Genomic DNA, 18,795 nt, shown 5'->3' with positions numbered 1-18,795 from the left:
TCAGATACAGCAGAGCCTTGTTCTTGTCGTCCTGATGGCCTCAGCATTAGATTTCTTAGTTGTTTGGGTGGTTTGTTTTCTGTTTTTGATCCTCTCCGTTTGACACGTTCCGTTTCTGAAAGCCAAACTGAACATGCTGGCCTGGCTGGCCTGGCCTGGCCGTGTCCGAGATTCTCAGAACCCTGCTGCTGCTCTGATGGTCCCTTTGACAGAGAGGGACATTCTTCCCCGTGTGGATAACTACAGGCTCTTAAAGTGAATGTCTTTACTCACGTCAGTTAACGGGTTTGTAAGAGGTGGTGTGAGGTGTTACCAATGAAAATTCTGCGTGGCAGGAATTCTGCTTCCCCATTTAAACCTCCGTACTTTCTCCAGCCTCCAGTGCTGCCCCAGCAAGTCTGGACTGGGGAGTGGTCCGTCTCTGCCTCAGGACGCACTGCATCTAAACGCCCCACGCACGTGGGTACCTGGCTTGCTCCTTTCAGCTTTATTGGGATACGACTGACAGATAAAATTGTAAGATGTTCCAAGTGGACAGTGTGAGGATTGCTATACGTACACATTGTGAAAGGGTTCCCCTCATCAAGTTAATTAACACATTGATCATCTCGCGTTACTTACCTTTTTTAAAGTCCTACTTAGCACATCTCAGTTACACGATACCGTGTTATCAACTGTAGTCACAACTGGTTTGTTGTTTGAACGCGATGATACGTCAGATTCCTTTGGTGTTCTGCAAGGTTTTTACACAAGAGAGGAGTCCCCATTCTTCCCCCCCCCCCCCACCACCATTCTCTTGATTCTTGAAATTTAATGTATAGGAGGCCAATCAGCCCAATGTAAACCTCCTACTGGGTTTGGGGGGGGGGTCTCTTCCCACTTTTATCTTTTGTAGCCATGTCTTCTGTCTCCTCCTCTGTTCACTCCCTTCCCTAACTCGTTCAGAGAAGGTATAACACCTATATCAAGACAGAACCTTTCTGGAAAGAGAGTAACCTGGGAGGTTGAATATCACACAGAAGAGCTCAGATTATCTCAGCCAGGGAAGAATACTTCAGGCAGGAACGCATCCAGCATTTTAGAAGTGTCTAGACCTAAGTAGGTTAGAAATTAAGACAGTATGTTGGTGACACCTGCAAGTACAAAACAGAATTATCAGCAAGCAGAAGTTTGTGCTGGTTTATGTGCAGATGACTGTCTAAACCTGGACTGTGGCATCACGGTGCCCGGTTCCAGCGCCTGCTGTATCCAGGTGTTAGCAACCTGTGTTTTGGTCCCTAGATCCGTTGACCCCAGTTCACCTGGGTTCACTCCAGGTTGTTGACTCTCACAAAACCGTGACCGACACTAATCTTCAGAAGATGATAAGTGGCAGTGACATGCCGACTCTAAGAGGGCCGGTGGTTAGCCAGCAAGACCAGCTTTCTTGTAAAACTTGCCTCTGAGGCAAGAGAGACAGCCTCTTTTTCTCTCTGGAGCACTTGTGCATCTGGAGACAGCAGTTTGGTCCCTGACCGCTTGCTGTCAGGGCGTGAAGGACGAGCCCCAGGTTTCCTGGGGTGCACGCTCCATCAGCCTAAACTGCACCAGGCCCGTCACCTCGCCTCACTTTAAGGTTGGAGAGTTGAACTGCGGGTTCTGTTAGCTCCCTTCCAGGCTTTTGGTTCTCAGTTTTGGAATCGGCCTGCTTTTAGGTCTGGTAGTTCCGCTGTTTGATATTTTGTAGGGGAGGGGGTTGGTGTAGAAACTAAATCGTGTGCTTTGTACTAGTACAGAGTCACGAAAAACCCCCTCTGCCTTATTTCCTTCGGGGCTAGGGGGTGGCCAGTACCACACTGCAGGACTTCCAGTGCCGCAGCCGCGAAGCAGAGAAGCTCTTGGTTTGTTTTTATCTTTGTTTAGTTTTTAACCATTGAAAAATCTAGCTCCCCCAGGGCACATGGCAAGCATTCACTCAGTAACTGTTTAGGGAGCACCCCCTACGTGCCAGGCTTAACGTGCTCTTGGCACTACTGGGAAGTCATTTATGATTTTCATGCTTCGGGAGGCTTTAGTGCCGGGGCTTTCCTCCTGCCTTGCTACCTGTCGTGAGGTGAGGGAAGGAGAGGAGGAAGTTCCTTTATTTCACCAATTGAATCTTGAGGAAATCGCCGTGCAGAGGCCTGTTGCCATCAGTGGAACTGACTGTGGATCCCCTTGGTGGAATGGACTCTGGTTTTTATTGCATCGTTTTGTTCCAGATTCGTCATGGAGGAGCAATGGCACCTTGTTTACTTTTGGCCTAAGCAACAACAGTGTTTCCCTCTTTAGGAAGACAAGTCCAGACCCTGCCGGGCAGAGGGGTTCATTGCCAGGCAGGGAAGGGGGAGGGGAAGGCCCAGCAGCAACTTCACCGTCACCACCGCATCCGGTCATCTTGCAGAGTCCGGGCAGGGTGGCAGCTGCTTCAGGCTCTTAACCGTAGGCAGCTGGGGTGGGGGGAGACCTTGGGAAGGAAACTGGGAGATTCAAGCTGCAAGCTCGGACTTGAAATACAAGGAAGGGAGGGCCTTGGCGTTTTTCAAGGGCAACTTTCATTTTCCCTGTTACTAAATGCTAGAGGGATTCTACAGAGCAAAAAAGTGACCCAATTCCTGTAGAAAAGTAAATGAAATATTTACTGCCTGGGCATGAAATCTCCACCGTGCTGTCAGGTCCCTCTGACCATGTAAGTTTTATGTTTTATTCAGCAGATAATTATGACAAAATACATTGCAGTTTATTCTAGTTGTTCAAAAATCCAAACTCGGGGTGTCTCATGTCTTCATTTCTCCTGGGTAATGGGTACATGTAGTTAAGCAGCCTGCTAACTGGGGCTGGGGACTGTAGCCCGGATCCGGCCAGGATAGAGGACCGCTTTGGCTTCACTGTCACTTCTGGAAGGCTCCAGTCATCATGTCCATTTACAGCTCAGACCTCATGGCCTCTGCGTCCTGGGACCTAGCTGTCAAAAACGTCAAGTTCAGATTCGTGTCTGATTAAACCAAACTGAGCATCTGTTGTGTAATTCCCCACCCACCACCAAACCAGCTGCAGAAACGAATTAATCTGAGTCACTACCAAGCACGACTGAATCTGTTCAGTCAGGTTTCTTGTAACCATCCCTCCTTTAAACCCATCCCTCCATCCTCCTCTCTCACCTCATCCTGTGTCTGTGAATAGAGAACTATTTGCCGTGAAATAAGGCTTTTTCTCTCCTTTAAGCCTGCCCTTTTTCACGGGTTTCTGTTCGCTCTCCCTTGGCCTTGACTCGGCTGTGGAGAGAGGCCGCCCCTGCCCTGAAACCCTGCCTTGTGCTGGCGGTGGCTGTTCCGGGCAGTTTCAGGTCTGCCAGCCCGTCCTCCGCTGTACCCCTGCCCCTCCGTCCCGCCCGGCTGTGTCCGGATCATCCTGCCACTGTCAGCTCTGCTCTGTGACAGCTGTCCTGACGTGGAAAGCAGGAAGGGAGCTGGAGTGGTCTCTCTCACAGTCAGCCTTTCATGACGAGTTTTTGTGGAGTGTGGAGGTTGTGAGGTATCCTCTCTGAAATGCCTTCTTCCCTGGGCAGCGGTGGAGGCTGACATGCCCCGCCCCCCCGCCTTTCTGCCACACACCCTCCCCATGTGTGTTGCTTTGAGCGTCCAGATTGGGTTGCTGTTGCATTTGTGATTCTTGGCTGGGGTCCCTCTAGAAATCATATTACTACACTGAGGGCTGGAATAGCTACTAAGAGCAGAATACATTATCATAACATTCAGCAGACAAAGCCAGAAAGTTCCTGCCAGAGGCCACCTTGGTATCCTGTGCTTGTGCCATATTCTGTCCTTTGAGAACGTCAGCCACGTGGGTGTTACCACGGATGCTACAAGCCCTGCACCGTCAGACGGTCTGGATTTGGAGATGCTTCAGATTTACCTTAAAAAGCTCTTGGGAAAGTTATGGGTGTTTTCCCCCAGGATTAGCATCTTTTCCTTTAGTTCATTCTCCAGTTGTTTTTCGATTGTCTGCTATGTGCAGGTTGTTCTGCTAGGCAGCCTTGGTATGTAAAAAAGAATGCATTGAGGAGCTTGCTGAAGAGTTGGGGAATTGAACATGTAGCGAACTCTTGAAACAGGAGCCAAAATGAATACTTCAGCAGTGTTCACCTCTGAAAAGGGATGTCTCCACAGACAAAAGGGGCGAATGATCTCCACCAGGAAGAATAAGTTAGATGGGGAAGAGGGAGGTGTAGGAGGTAAGATTGTCCTCACCCCAGGGTGAGGGAACCTCATCAGAGTGAAAGCGAAGGCAGAGGGTGGCACGGACATACCAGGAGATGAAACTGGAAAAGTAGGATGGGGCCGGAGGGTGGCTGCCATGCCAAAGAGGTTGGACTCTGTTGTAGGTAGGAAATCACTTAAGATCTTGGAAGAGGAGTGAACCTAATCCAACCTGTTTTAGAAAGATTACTCCTACAAGCCAAGGTTGAAATGACTGTGAAGCTATTGCAATAAGCAAAAGATGCTGAGATATGAGAGCCTGTGTTAGGGCTGTGACCAGGAGATCAGCAAGGAAGAAACTAAACCGAAAGAAACATGGCCTGGAAAGGGCGTTAACAGGAATTTCACAGAAGACAAAAGGGCCAGTAAATATATTTTTAAATGTGTCGCCTCTATTTTTGGCTTCACCACAAGTGAAAAGAACTACAAAGAACTGCAAACGAAAGCAGCCCTGTCATATTGGCAAGGTTGGGGTGTGTGTGTGACCCCGGTGGACCGGGAGGCTGGGAAATGGTCACCCTTATTTGTTGACTGAAAATTAGTACAGCTGTCCTGAACAGTTTGGTAACATGTCAAAAACTTTAAAAAGGTGTATACCCTTTGACCCAGGAATTCTAAGAAAACAGTCATAGATATGCAAAGATTTATGTACAGAAAATTTCAACACATTAATATTTATAGTAGTGAAAAACTGAAAACAAACTACATTTCTAATAATGGAATTAGTTAAATAAATTATAATACATCGATTAAAAGGATTACAGTGGGGATTCCCTGGTGGCGCAGTGGTTGGGAGTCCGCCTGCCGATGCAGGGGACGCGGGTTCGTGCCCTGGTCCGGAAGGATCCCACATGCCTCAGAGCAACTAAGCCCGCGCACAAGGACTACTGAGCCTGCGCGTCCGGAGCCTGTGCTCCGCAATGGGAGAGGCCACGACAGTGAGAGGCCCGCGTGCCGAAAAAGAAAAAAAAAAAAAAAGGATTACAGTGCAGCCCATTTAAAAATTAGGTTTTAGAAGAATACTTAATACATAATACTTAATCACGTGAAAAACTATTTTTAGTCATTATTAAGTGAAAAGAACAGTTTATTAAACAGTATGAACACTATGAATTGATGTATAAGTGAAACATTCACAAGAAAGTGTTTATCAGGCATTTGCATGTTAGTCTGAAGCTCAGGAGAAAGAAGGGAGCTACAATTATACACACCTTGAAAATGGTTAAATTTAGGTCATATTATTATACTGTTTTGTTTTGTATATGTGTGCAGTCCTCTGCTAAATAAAAACGTCTTACAAAACCCACCTGAAAAGAAATAATTAAGCTGGCAAAGAAAGTAGATTAAATGTGCTGGTTCACTAAAGCACGGAGAGCAGACCCGGCCGGGATCCATGTCCAGTAGGTTAGTTGCTATGATTGTTGAACCTCATGGAGCGAGGATGGACAGGGTGACCCGAGGCAACAGAGGACAGTCTCCGTAGGCCTCAGGGAACCCCTGCGTGTCAGGCAGGAAGCAGAAAGGGGAGGAACAGCAGCAGGACAGGGAAGAAACACACAGATGGACTAACAGACAGGTAGAGGAGAGCCAGGAAGCCCGGGAGGGAGAGTCCGGAGCAGGTGTCCCCAGGGCCACGTGTCCAGGGGGGCTTGTGTTGGACGAAGACCAGCGACCGACAGGTTGTGCTGTTAGGGGATCCCTGAGGTTCGGTTTGGTTTGGAGTCTTAGGTTTGGAGGTGTGACACCTACACAGCATGCTACATGAGTCATATGTGTACAAGCCTGTGAGTTTACACGCCCGTGGAACGAGCACCGGGCACGAGAGGCAGAGCTGCTTTCCGGTCACAACTGCAGCCTCCCAGAGCAGCCCGCCTGCAGCACCACAGGCTGGTTTTGCCCGTTTCTAAGCTTTATATGCCCAGACTCACCCAGCCTGAACTCTGCTGTCCGGCTTCCGTTCAGCACCACGTTGTGCGTGGGTGTGGTTCATCCGTTCTCACTGCTGACACTCCCTGCGTGAATATCCAGTTTATCATTCGGTTGTTGGGGGACGTTCGGGTCACTCCCAGGACTGGGCTCGTCCTCTGGATTCTCTGTTCTGTTCCTGTGGTCTCTGTGTCTGTTCTTGTGCCAGTCGCAAGCCGTGTTAATAACAGGAGCTTTGTGTTGTAGCGGGATTTCTCCACGATCGTTCTCCAGGATCGCTCGGGCTGCTCTGGGCTCTGCATTTCCTCTCACACTCCGAGTCAGCGTGTCAGTTACACACACACACCTGCCGCGGTTGTGATTTGAATTACGCTGAATCCATGGGTAGTTTGGGCAGAACTAACAGTTTTACGATACTGAGTCTTCCAATCTGTCATCACGTCTCCCTCCATTTAAGAGCTGTGTTACTTCTCCAAATAATGTCGTGTGGTTTTCAGCGTAGAAGTCTTAGTTTAGCAGACTTTGGAGAGAGCAGTTTTGGTGAAATGGCAAAAACTAAATTCTGAGATGTTAAGGAGGGAAATGAGAAACAGGTAGCAAATGTAGACTGTTCTTTTAGATGTTTGATGGTGAAAGAAAGGAAAATTGGTCTAGCCTGTGAGATGCAGACTCAAAGTTTGGGGTGAGAGTGCCCTCTGAGGCTGTGGTCGAAGATCGGGGAGCGCAGAGGTTGGAAACAGAGTTAGTTGACGGCACAGAGACGTGGGAGGTGGTCAGGGTAGCCTGGAGAAGGAGGCAGAACAGCAGTGTTGTGGGGTCGTTTTGAGGTAGGCTGTGTCAGGCCTGCGTTACCGTAGTAATGAGTCCTCAGGCTCGCGGCTGCTGGCACCGGGAGCCGTCCTGAGCCGTGCCCTTTGCCACTGACAGCAGCAGGCCCACGTGCAGGACGCTGCCCTCCCGGTCATCCTGACCCACATGTCCAAGCCCCTGTTTCTTTTAGCAGAGCCTGTATTCTGTTTTCTCTATTGGAGGCACATACTTGTACATCTCTTACTACAAGAGTCCGTTCCTCCAGAGCATCTTAGTTCACTTAAGGTTGAATGGAAAGAGGCCCAAGACACTTGAGGAAGGTTTTGTGTTAGATATTCTATATATGGAGGAAACGGAGATGCTGAGGTCTGGGATTTAATGCTTACATAACAGAAGGAGCTTGCAGGATTCGTGGGAACAAGTTTGTTTTGAAGTTTAGTGGAAATTAATTTACTTGGAGATGTTTTTAGGGTTGTTGTTGTTTGTCTTTAGATGCAAAGCTTTCAGTACATACAGGGAAAATTGCATCTCTGTATCTAGCAGGGAGATTGTGTAAACCTACATGCTACGTATAATTATAATGTTTTTAAGAAAGTAAACAAGAAGACAGTGTTTTTCACTGTAGTACTTGCGGTGGTGGAACTGGCCTGCCGGTATTAGAAAGCAGAGAGTAGGATATGGAAGATCTCGTTGGATTACTCAGTCATATTTATATCCACCAAATCTGGATTTGTAGCTTTAACAAGGAAGGGAAGAGGGACAGAGGAGGATATAATTCATTGTGGCTAAGATGTAATAAGCATTTTCATTAAATCCCGGATATCACATGTGTGCGCGTTTTGGGAAATTCTTTCCTGGTGTCAAGTCCAAGGGGCCCTTTCTTTGGGGGGGGGGCGGTGAGGGATGGATAGGCAGACCTGAGGGTGGGAGCAGGGGTGGGGACAGGAATATCTTGAGTGAGATCTGAGAAATTAAGTTTCAGAAGCTGGAATATACCTTTCCCAGTTCATCCATGGGACCTGCCACGTCTGAAACCATGCAGAAGCTTCCGTTTTTACACGTGCTGCGCATGCTAATGAAACATTTTAAAATCACGAGGTACTAGTCCATCTCAAGATTTGTTTTCCCACCTGTGCTGTATAATACAGCTGTCCAGAGCTGCTCCTTTGGTTTCTTCACATTGCCTTTCTTTCCTAAGTTGTCTGAAGGTTTAACCACATGTTCCCAACACATTCTGTGCTCCTCGGACTTCAGGATGACTAAAGCTTTGCATTTCAAAGTCAAAACAAAAATCCTCCTTTAAAAAGTAATTCCAGGGCTTCCCTGGTGGCGCAGTGGTTGGGAGTCCACCTGCCGATGCAGGGGACGCGGGTTCGTGCCCTGGTCCGGGAGGATCCCACATGCCGCGGAGCGGCAGGGCCCGTGAGCCATGGCCACTGAGCCTGCGCATCTGAAGCCTGTGCTCCGCAACGGGAGGGGCCACAACAGTGAGAGGCCTGCGTACCGCAAAAAAAAAAAAAAAGTAATTCCAGTTTCACAAGAAAGGCTGATCTTTGAGAGTTCTTTTCAAGACAGGAACTTTTAGCATATAATGGATCAAGTGCCAGTGAGGTCTCTCCCTGCTCAGCTGTGCCCACATTTAATGCTGCTTCCAGATAAAGTGCAAACCAGCCGTAACCCCTGGAGACAGGAAGGCCTGCGGGATGGAGAGCAGCTCCCACCAATGAAGGAACACTGCCTTCTCCAAACTTTTGATTCTTCTGACCCTCTCTGTGTTTAAACACCTTTTCCCAGGCAGACCATTCATTAGATGTTGGAAAAACCATAGCCTTATGGTCGACCTCTGCTTTTTTCCCCTGGTCTTCTTCCATCACTTCTGGCTCTGCGTCCTCCTCCAGTGCCGTCACCCTTCCCACTTCTGCTTACCCCCTTATGTTTGTGGGTCATAATCACATTCCCGCTCTCAGTCTCCGCTCCTCCAAGTCTCCTGTTTATTTCCTCTAACCCTGCGTCTTAGCTGTACCTGCCATCGTTCTCTTAACTTACGCCAGTTTGTCTCCGCTGTTCTGGTAAAGAGGTGCTCACCTCACTGAGAGCGTGGAGTGGCCTGGGGGGTCCTGGGGGCAGTGCCTGCGCCTGGCCAGCCTGGGGACACCTGGCGTTGCTTCTGCAGAGACCCAAACCTCGGGGACCAGCCAAGCGCATCTCCTCCTCCGTGCCTGGTCAGCTCTTGCTGTTTGTCTGTTTGGAATGACCCTTTTTCTGTCTTCTAACATCTACTGCCAACTCCCCTTTGTACCCAAGCTGAAGGCTGTAGCGCTCATTCATTCCTCTCTGTGGCCTTTACAGCACTTTGCATGCAGGACTCAGGCAGTATGCTTTCACAGTTTTTTTGAGGTATAATTCACACATCGTACAATCCACCCGTTTACAGCGTACAATGTAATAGGGTTAGTGTGTCCTCAGAATTGTGCGACCATTACCACAATCAGCTTTCTAACATTTTCATCATTCCCTCTGATCACCCCGTCCCACCCCAGCCCTGGGCAACCCCTGATCCGCCTTCTAACTCTGGATTTGCCTTGTCTGGACATTTCATAAAAATGGAGTCGTACAGTGTGGTCTTCCGTGACTGTCTTCTTTCAGTCCAGATAATGTGTTCATGGTTCATGTTGTAGCATGTATCAGAACTGCCTTCCTTTTCATGGGCGAATCAATCAATACTTTTTGAATGAATGTTTTTACATTTCTATTTTTTATATAAATTTATTTTATTTATTTATGTATTTATTTTTGGCTGTGCTGGGTCTTCGTTTCTGCACGTGGGCTTTCTCTAGTTGCGGTGAGTGGGGCTTACTCTTCGTTGTGGTGCGCAGGTTTCTTGTTGCGGTGGCTTCTCTTGTTGCGGAGCACGGGCTCTAGGCGTGTGGGCTCAGTAGTTGTGGCACGCGGGCTCAGTAGTTGTGGCTCGCGGGCTCTAGAGCGCAGGCTCAGTAGTTGTGGCGCACAGGCTTAGCTGCTCCGCGGCATGTGGGATCTTCCTGGACCAGGGCTCGAACCCATGTCCCCTGCATTGGCAGGCAGATCCTTAACCACTGCGCCACCAGCGAAGCCCCAGTATAATTTTAAATTTAGATCTTTAGCCAGTTTTAAATTTATGTTTACGTATGACATGAGTAGGAATCTAACCACAGCTGGGCCCCGTTTTCCTAATACAATTCATTGGTTTCAAATGCATCTTGATCATATTCTAAATCCCACTGATCTAATTGTATCAGTGCAATGCTCTTCTAATTAGTGTGCTTTTATACTGTTTTATAATCTGGTAGGGCAAGTCCTACACCATTTTTCTTCCTTTAAAATGTTTTCTTGGCTCTTTTTATATATTTACACTTGAGGATAAATTGTAGAATCAGTTACCAAGGTTCAAAAAGAGCCTTTGGGATTTGGTTTGGAAATGTATTTAGAGTATATTTTTAGGTGAAAACAAAATCAGCTTATATATAGTCTATATAATATCATTGCCATTTTGTTTCTAAAATTACATGTATGTATAATAAAACAAAGTCTCAAGGAATATATGACTATATATAGAAGTGGTTATCTCCTGATGCTAATATTATAGGTGATTTGGGGGGGTGGTGCCTTTTTTTTCTAAATTTTCTACAATGCATGTGTAATACTTTTTAAATCAGAAAAATAAAACCCTTGAAAAAATGTTGTTAAACTAAAATATATTCATTAGTAACTTCATGATTATCAACTTAACAGAACCCAAATTAGAATAAAAAATATTTCATGGGCAATAGCTACATGACTTGTGAAGATTCCTGGCTCAGAATATAAACCAAAGTTGTCCAGAGAATTCCTGGGAAGGATTAAGGTAAGAAACTGAAGCAGTACAACCTCATAACCTCCTCACTTACTTCAGCTGGTTGAAGAGACCTGAGAGCTGCAGCATTTTCACCGAGCAGTATTTCTGGGTTACGGCCTATGCGGCCGTGTTCATAAGGCCCCTTGCCTCTCTGGTTTCCCCGTTTCAGAGACTCTTATTCATATGATGCAGCCAGAGCTTGAGGTACACCAAGACTTCGTGTGGTCTGAATCTGGCCCTTGCACGTCCTGGTCTTTTAGCAACGTTTAGCAGAAAGAAGATTGCCAAATCTGTTCCCAGCTCTTTGCTATATTGATGTTTGAAAAAGCAGCATAGTCATTCTTGGCTCAGAGCATCTAGGTTCTGTCAACAGTGTAATTGAAACTTGGATTCTTTTTGCATTTTAATCTACATGCTCTTTTCTGGGTAATCTTATCTGTTTAATAAAAACAACGGTAATAATAATGACAACAACATCTAACATTTCCCAAGCATTTTCTGTGTGTCTGGCATTGTACTGTACTTTATATGAATATCTCATTTTTTTATATATACATATATTTTAGTTTTGGCTGTGTTGGGTCTTCGTTGCTGCGTGTGGGCTTTCTCTAGTTGCAGCGAGCGGGGGCTACTCTTTGTTGCGGTGTGCGGGCTTCTCACTGCGGTGGCTTCTTTTGTTGGCAGAGCGCGGGCTCTAGGTGCGTGGGCTTCAGTAATTGTGGCTCACGGGCTCAGTAGTTGTGGCTCGCGGGCTTAATTGTTCCGCAGCATGTGGGATCTTCCCGGACCAGGACTCGAACCAGCGCCCCCAGGGAAGCCCCTAAACTCAATTTTTAATTTACTTCCTCTCCTAAAACCTGCTCTGCCTCCTGTATTTTCAGTCTTGTTTGTCTGACTCTCTGTTCTCTCTCACATAACCCTGCCTCCTGCCAGTCTTGCCTTTGGAGAATCTCCCACCCGCTTGGTCCCCCCCTGTTCCTAGGCCCACCTTAGGTTTAGTCCTGCTTCACTCTACCCGGGTTCGTGACAGTAACCTCCCTCGACGTGTCCCTCCTTCCACTCAGGCTGACATGCTTTATCTTCCCAGTGTCTTCTGAGAAAATGAAGGTGATCGCGTCACTCTTCTGTCTTAAAGGTCTAGGACTTGCTGCTGTTGTCGTCCTTGTTGTTCTAACCAGATGAAATCCGAACCCCACAGCTCTGTGTATGCTGTCTGGCCCCAGTCTGGCCCTTCAGCTTCACCTCTGTCGTTCTGCACCCAGCCCCCTGCCTGATGCGTCAGCTGCAGGGGAGGCTCACTCTCCCGAGGTCTGCACCGAGCCCCAAGGTGGCTCTGCGCGTCTGCACTTGCTTTATCGCTCGACCGCCTCTTCTGTCTCTGATCTCCTGGACACGCTCCTGTTCGGGAACATCTCGGCTTCCTCCAGGGTGAAGCGGACATCCTCCTGTCTCCCCCGAAGCGTGTTCAGGCCTCGGTCATGGCCCTTTCCCTGCTGGGTCATAATCGTCTGTGTACGTGCAGATCCGTTCATCTTTCAGCACCTAGCACACAGTAGGCCCTCAGTACGTGCTGGTTCGGTGCCTCAGGGAATGTCAGAGAGAGTGTTTAAAGCAATAGGAAATATACTTGTAAACAAACGGAGGACTAGACGCGTCTCTCTTTGGCTCAGTCAGCAAGGGAGTGGCACATGGCCGGTGGAGAAGCCTCCCTCAGGCAGGGACCGGGGTGCAAGACGAAGATCCTGCCTGATCACGCGTGTACCCCTCCCTGTCCTGGGCCTGTGAGTGATGGTGTCGCCCAGTGGGAGAATACTCGCAGAGTACGAGCCCTGGGGTGGGAGCGCAGCTCTGCAGGTCACCCTCTCAGGGCCTTGGACCAGTCACTAACCTTCGTTTTCAGGAAGAGACATTTGATATTTACTTTTACACTTTCCTGATTGTTAGTTTTGACACAGGAAGACTTCACATAGAAACTGCCTCTTTTTTGTCATTTCTCTTTTCTTTTTTAGCTTTATTGAGCTAAGATTGACGAAATTGTAATATATTCAAGGTATACACCCTGATGGTGTGATGTACACAGACGTCATGAAGGGATTCTCCATCCTTTCGGTCGAGTTATCAACACATACATCATCTCACGATTTCCTTTTTTTCCGTATGAGAACACTTAAGTCCTGCTCTCTTAGCGGATTTCAAGTCTGCAACACAGTGTTGTGGAGTCTAGTCATTGTGTTGTACCTTAGACCTCAGACCTCATTCATCTCATAACTGAAAGTCTGTCCCTTTCCCCACCCACTGCCGTTTCCACACCCCCAGCCCCTGGCAGCTACCGTCCTATTCTCTGTGTCTCTGAATTTGATTTGACTTTTTCCCCCCAGATTCCACATATAAGTGACACCACGCAGTATGTACCTTTCTCTGTCTGGCTTATTCCACTGAGCACAATGCCCTCCAGTTTCATCCACGTTGTTGCAAATGTCATCTCTTTGTTGGTGAACAACAATTCTTAACTCAGTGCCAGTAGGGTTGTTTTATTTTTCCTGAATCCGTCTCTCCTTGCAGCTTCAGAACGAGTTAGAGAAGGGTGAGCGGGACAACTCAGAGCTACAGGAGTTTGCCAACGCCGTCCTGCAGCAGATAGCAGACCGCTGCCCCGACATCCTGGAGCAGGTGGTCAGCGCCCTGGAAGAGTCTTCGTGACCGTCTCCGTGGGAAGCGGCCAGCCCAGTGCCGTAGCCCGCTCGATGAGCCCAGGAGCCGAGGAGGGAGAAGCACGAGGAGGGGGCGCTCAGACGGCTCTTGGCAGCAAGCACACACTCCAGACTCTGCCCTGTCTCGGTTAGTCCCGCGAGTGTGGCTCCAGCACCGTTTCTGCGTCTGTCCTCCTGTCTTCCACTGTCGTCTCTGCGCTAATTGTCCTGCTGTCCAGGGCGGGTGAGGGGCCGAGCCTCCGTGGAGAGCTGCCGTCCAGCCATCGGCAGTGACACCGTGGACGTGGGCGGCCGTGCCCTGACAGAGGGACACGGGGCAGAGCCCTCCTCCCTTCTGTCCGTGGCGTGAGAACTAGGTCTGGACTCTGCAGAGCTCAGCTCACCGAGAGACGCCTTCCCTGCAGACCAGGGCGCCGCGTGTTCTAATGTCACAACAGGTGCTTTCTCGTAAGAGGGTAAAAAAGACAAAAAACAATCTCAAAAAGAGTATTAACAAAGGAGACGGCGGGGAGAGAGAACAGGGACAGAGAGCCGACCGGCTCTTCTCTTTCCCATCCGTCCTGGTTACTCTCCACCAGGGCCGTCTGTGCGGGACTGCGGGCGGGCTGCGCCGGGGCTTGGAGATCCTGGCCTCCGTGCCGCACTGGTGCCTGCGCTTCTCCTAGCCTCTGGGGCGAGTCCCTCTTGTTGAGGACCTTGGTGTGTGAGATCACATCTGTCACTGAAAGAGAAGAGGGCAGTGTGGTCACCCCCGCAGCTCTGCTTCTGTGGAAGGCGACCGGTCCTCGGGGTCAGGCCGGCTTCTCCCAGACACCTCCCTCGTCAGCAGTCTAGGCCCCAAAGCGTGCTTCTGCCTCACCCCACCGCCCGTGCTCCACGCTCAGGCGGCCCAGCCTCCCCCCTTCAGCTTTCCTGCTGAACCAGAGCTTCTGCTTCAGATGAGTGTTTCTCTTCCCACGCGCATCCCTTCCCCCTTTCTTGCATTCGGATAATCGCGATGAAGTGCCTCCTGTGTGCAAGCCGCTGTCGGGCACCCATCCTGGAAGAAAGCCTGTCTGCGGGGGGCGAGGGCAGTCGAGGATTCTGTGAGACCCACCTGGTCCAGTCAGAGCAGTAAGAGGCACACCCTTCCCCTCCCCCATCTTAGTAGAAGGTATCTCTTCCAGGAAAATCTTCCACAGATCAGCATTTCTCGTTATAATGGAATTTATGGGTCTTGGGGGGCAGAGAGCTGAGTCACTTACTCGCCTGCAGAATCCCATCTGGTGACTTGGGGTTCGGGGTTTTGTCCCCCTGAGAGAGTGTACTGTTTAATGGGCTGCAACGGTGGATGGTGTTTTCTCTAGACATCCAGGTGCACCTTGTCGAACTCAGCCAGGTCCATGTTGCAGAACAGAAAATTGACCCCAAAGTTGCAAATCCCGTGGAAGGTGTGGACGTCTTCCCCAGGCGTAGATAATGGCAGCCTTAAACATCAGGCAGCAGGAAGTAGATCACTTCACCCACCTCGGTAGCCCCTTGACCACCTCTCTGGCCAGACACCCACCAGACGCTCACATCCTGGTAAGAGCTGCTGGGCTCGATGGGTCTGTCTTGCGTTTTCTCCTTTCTCCTCCCCAAGTTCTCCGATGCTGCCTGTTAGGTCCTCACAGCCATCAGTCCTGTATCTTCCCGCCAGCAGCCTGTGACTGTACCATCAACTTATATGGTCACATCTCCAGCTGCCCCGACTCCCTGTGAGAAGCTGTCGAGTACTCCTTACCGAAGGTTTAAATGGACTCTGCTCGTAAATTTCTTACTGAGATGCTTCCTGATAGCCAGGCTGGCTGGAGAGGGGGTGCAGCGGAGGTTAGACAGCAAGTGGTGACCGTTTGTGGTCAATTACCTCAGTCCCGTTTGTTTACGGCACTGCCCATAACTCATGTAGAAAGCCCCCAGGATTTTAGGGCTGGAGTCCGGGAATCTCACACTGTCCACCACAGAGCAAGAACTGCAGTAGAAAGACACCCTCCCCGGGACCACAGCAAACAGGGAACAGGACCCAGAGGCCACGTGCAGAGCAGCGGCGGGCCTGGCCGGCTTCTCTCTAGCTGGTCTCCCGGGTCCCGCTGATTCCACGTCACCCATCAGATTCCACCCCTGCCACCTGCCCTCCTGCCTGCTCTCCTTCCTGTGGCTTCCCCTCCAGGGCCTTATGGGATTCCTCTGGGCAAGCGCTTCTGAGAAGAGCAGTTTCTGGGCAGACGCCATCTGTCTGTCTCTGAAGCGTAGCGGGACTCTCCTCGGTGCTTCTTGGGTGGTCGTCCTGGCATCTCAGATGGTTCTAGGGGCTGTTGGGTCCTGGATGAAAGTCGGCCCTGGCTAAAGTTTAATAGTGAACAAGGACCTGCCTTTATACCACAGGCAAAGTTAGCATAGTTTTTAGCATTTAGAGTGACTTACGAAGTTTAGGTCCTTCACTGAGCCAACGTTGGCTAAATGCATGATTCCCGTCACACGGGATCTGTCGTTCCGTGGCCTCCTCTGATGTTCATGGTTTCACAAGTTCATGCAGCTGCTACCGGGGATCTGTAACCTTGAAAACTCACTGCGGGTTACCTGTGATGCTCACCAAACTCCGCCATCCCATTGGCAAGTCTCGTTCCCCTTAGCACCTGCAGCTCCGTACCCAGATCAAAGTCATCATGAAGGGGGAAGCAAGAGGGAGAGTGGGTGGCATCCGCCCTGGGGCTCAGGACAGAAGAAGGACAATGCGACCGTGTCCTCTTCCCATGTACCTCCATCCCAAGCATTCACTGAGCTCTTGATGCAGTGTCTGGACTGAGATTTGCAAGGACTTGGATACCGTTTGAAATGGAAAAGATTTTAAGTGGGCTTTAACACGTGAAGAAATGGGAACGGGAATCCCCAAATCCATCTCGGCTCTAACCTTGACCGTGTACCTTACCATCCGAAGGCGCCTCTCTTCCTGACACTTGGGCCTTAGAAATACTAGTGAAGCAGACGGGACCCGAGGCACCTCCAGGGTGGTTGGAGGCAACGGGGCTCGGCCCTGTGTGTCCATAAAGGCCTGTTGGGGTTTCCGCAGGAGCCACCGGCTCACCCGCTCCTCAGAGGGAGAGGAGAAGAGGAGGTCGTCTCCAAGTTTTGGCCGATGGCTGGTGGTCAGGATCGGCGTTGGGATTGGCTGCTGGAGTCCTGCTGATCCCGCCCGCGCGCCCTCCTGTGGAGCCCACTGTGTAAGCACAGGCCCACGGGTGGCCTCGGGGCCGTTGAGGCAAGAGCAGCGGAGGAGGGCGTGGCCATGCAGACGTGGCCCTCGAGTGGTTTTTCCCGAGTCCCCACGGACCCTGCGTCCCGCCCCCGCAGCTTCGTCTCCCACCGGCGGGAGCCCAGGGCTGCGGGAGGGGAGGGGAGGGCGTGGGGCGCCGCGGGAGCGGGCAGCTGGGCCGAGCAGACCTGGGCCCACCTGCACTGCCGGCCCCGGCTTCTTGGCAGGGACGCACCGTCAGATAAGTGTCTTCAGAGGAATCTGGTGTTTCCCCCACGTGAACTAAGGGAACATTTGGGCAAGAAGAAGACATCCAGGGGAATCCTTCTGAACAAAATGGCTGTCTTACTCTTTTTAAGCAAAAACTTTCCAAACTTTTTAGTGTCAAAACTGTAACCAAGTGTCTCCTGGGTTTTTCCAACGTGTTTGGCGAGTGCTGTGACCCTGTTGTAGGTATTTCTCCTCCTGACTCTTGGGGGAGAGGTGGTTTTAGGGATTGATTTGGGGGGAGTGGTTTTTTGTCCCACACCCACCTCCTCTTTTGTTTCTCTGCTTGTCGATGTTGTCTGTGTGGTTCAGAGAATTGGGGCGGTTACCTTGTGTCCACTGTTGAGATTATTAAGATATTACAAAGTAGTTGTAGGACTGAAAAATTAAAGAGCTGTGTTTTAAGAAATCCCTCCAATATCATGTTAATAAAGGAATTCAAGCTATGGGGCAGCCAGGCTCCTTCCATCCCCCCGAGTTGGCTGGGATGGCAGCTGAGCTGGCCTCTGGGGAAACACGGTGGCCATGGTCCAGGCAGGCGACCACCCAGGGAAGGAGGCAACCGCTGAGTTAGGGGAACAGGCTCCTGGGCCCCGGTTTGCCCGTCCACCTTCAGGACCTCTGCGGGGTGTTTCCAGATCTGTGAGCCCACACTGGCCGCAGCCCCGTGTGCCGGATGCTGTGTGGTCACTTGGGCCTGGCGCCGGACCTCTTCCTGCCCACTTGGTGCTATATCATCCCGTGGCCCATCCGAGACGGGCCGAGCCCCGGCCAGCCTGGAGCCTGTGATCTGGATGGGGGAGTCCTCCTCAGAGCCCAGTTCCTTTGGCTTCAGTTCCTGGATCCTTTCCCTGAAAGCTTTTTAGAGCCCAGGTCTCCCAGGCCCAGGCCATCCGTCTGGGCCCTAGCAGTGGCCTGGCCAGGAAAGGAGGTGGCCCCTGCCAAAGCCAGAGAGCCCCCCCCGGGCTGGGGCAGCCCCCCACCCTCCCACAGCAGTATTGTGCTCTCCACCTCGGCACGGTGGACCCCTGAGGGCGGCCCGGGGCCTCCGAGCCCAGTGGGTGTGCAGCGGGCTCCCGCTGCTCCAGAGGGAGAGCTGCCCTTTGATGAGGCCCCAGGGCGCCGGGCACTGACCCCCTGTAGCTTGAGTTCCTTCTGGCAGCAGTAGCTGCTGAGGGGTGGGGTCTGTGAGCGAACGCACCGCTGCCTCCAGCTGTGCACCTGCCCCGTCGTGCGGCTGACACGATCATGACGTTACAGAGAAACTGAGTTAGAGTCGGATTTGCCTTGATAATTATTGTAAACACTTTGTTCGTTTTTTTTCTTTTTTATTCACAAACTAAATCCATCAGGAAATTATAAAGTTATTTAAAAATCATGTGCTGTGTCTTTCTTTGAGCCTCATGCAGTCTGCTCTCCAAGTGGAATGTGTCCTCAGATGCTTTGCAAAGCAGGAGAGGCCCGCGGTCCCCACGAGGTCAGCCCCACTCGGGGTACCAGGGGTGCAGGGATGCCCGGGTCAGGGGAGGGAGGAAGAGTGGACAGCACCCTGGCCCTGACGCGGAGAAGGCGGCGCCCCTCTGGGTGCCCACCTGGACTCCAGCTTGGCATCCCCCTCGTTGTGTTTCACAGTCCACACACCAAGGCCCAAGCCCCTGT

At 50.6% G+C, this 18,795-nt stretch overlaps 1 protein-coding gene across 12 annotated transcripts in view; it reads left to right on the top strand.

Annotated features, from left to right (window-relative positions):
• The window catches only part of ERC1 (ELKS/RAB6-interacting/CAST family member 1), a 394,434-nt gene extending 375,920 nt beyond the window's left edge, over positions 1–18,514 (top strand). For all 12 annotated transcript variants that reach the window (XM_027093429.1, XM_027093433.1, XM_027093428.1 and 9 more), the window contains one exon: positions 13,450–18,514. In XM_027093429.1, the coding sequence (XP_026949230.1) occupies positions 13,450–13,587 (138 nt within the window). In that variant the 3' untranslated portion in view covers positions 13,588–18,514. The remainder of the gene's footprint in view (positions 1–13,449) is intronic.
• Positions 18,515–18,795: the final 281 nt, after the last annotated feature.

This window comes from Aethalodelphis obliquidens, unplaced genomic scaffold, assembly GCF_003676395.1.
Source record: "Aethalodelphis obliquidens isolate GAN/ISIS:26980383/991018 unplaced genomic scaffold, ASM367639v1 scaffold83, whole genome shotgun sequence".
Lineage (NCBI taxonomy): Eukaryota > Metazoa > Chordata > Mammalia > Artiodactyla > Delphinidae > Aethalodelphis > Aethalodelphis obliquidens.
The sequence above is the reverse complement of the archived record's forward strand: the minus strand, read 5'-3'. Positions and strand labels throughout refer to the sequence as shown.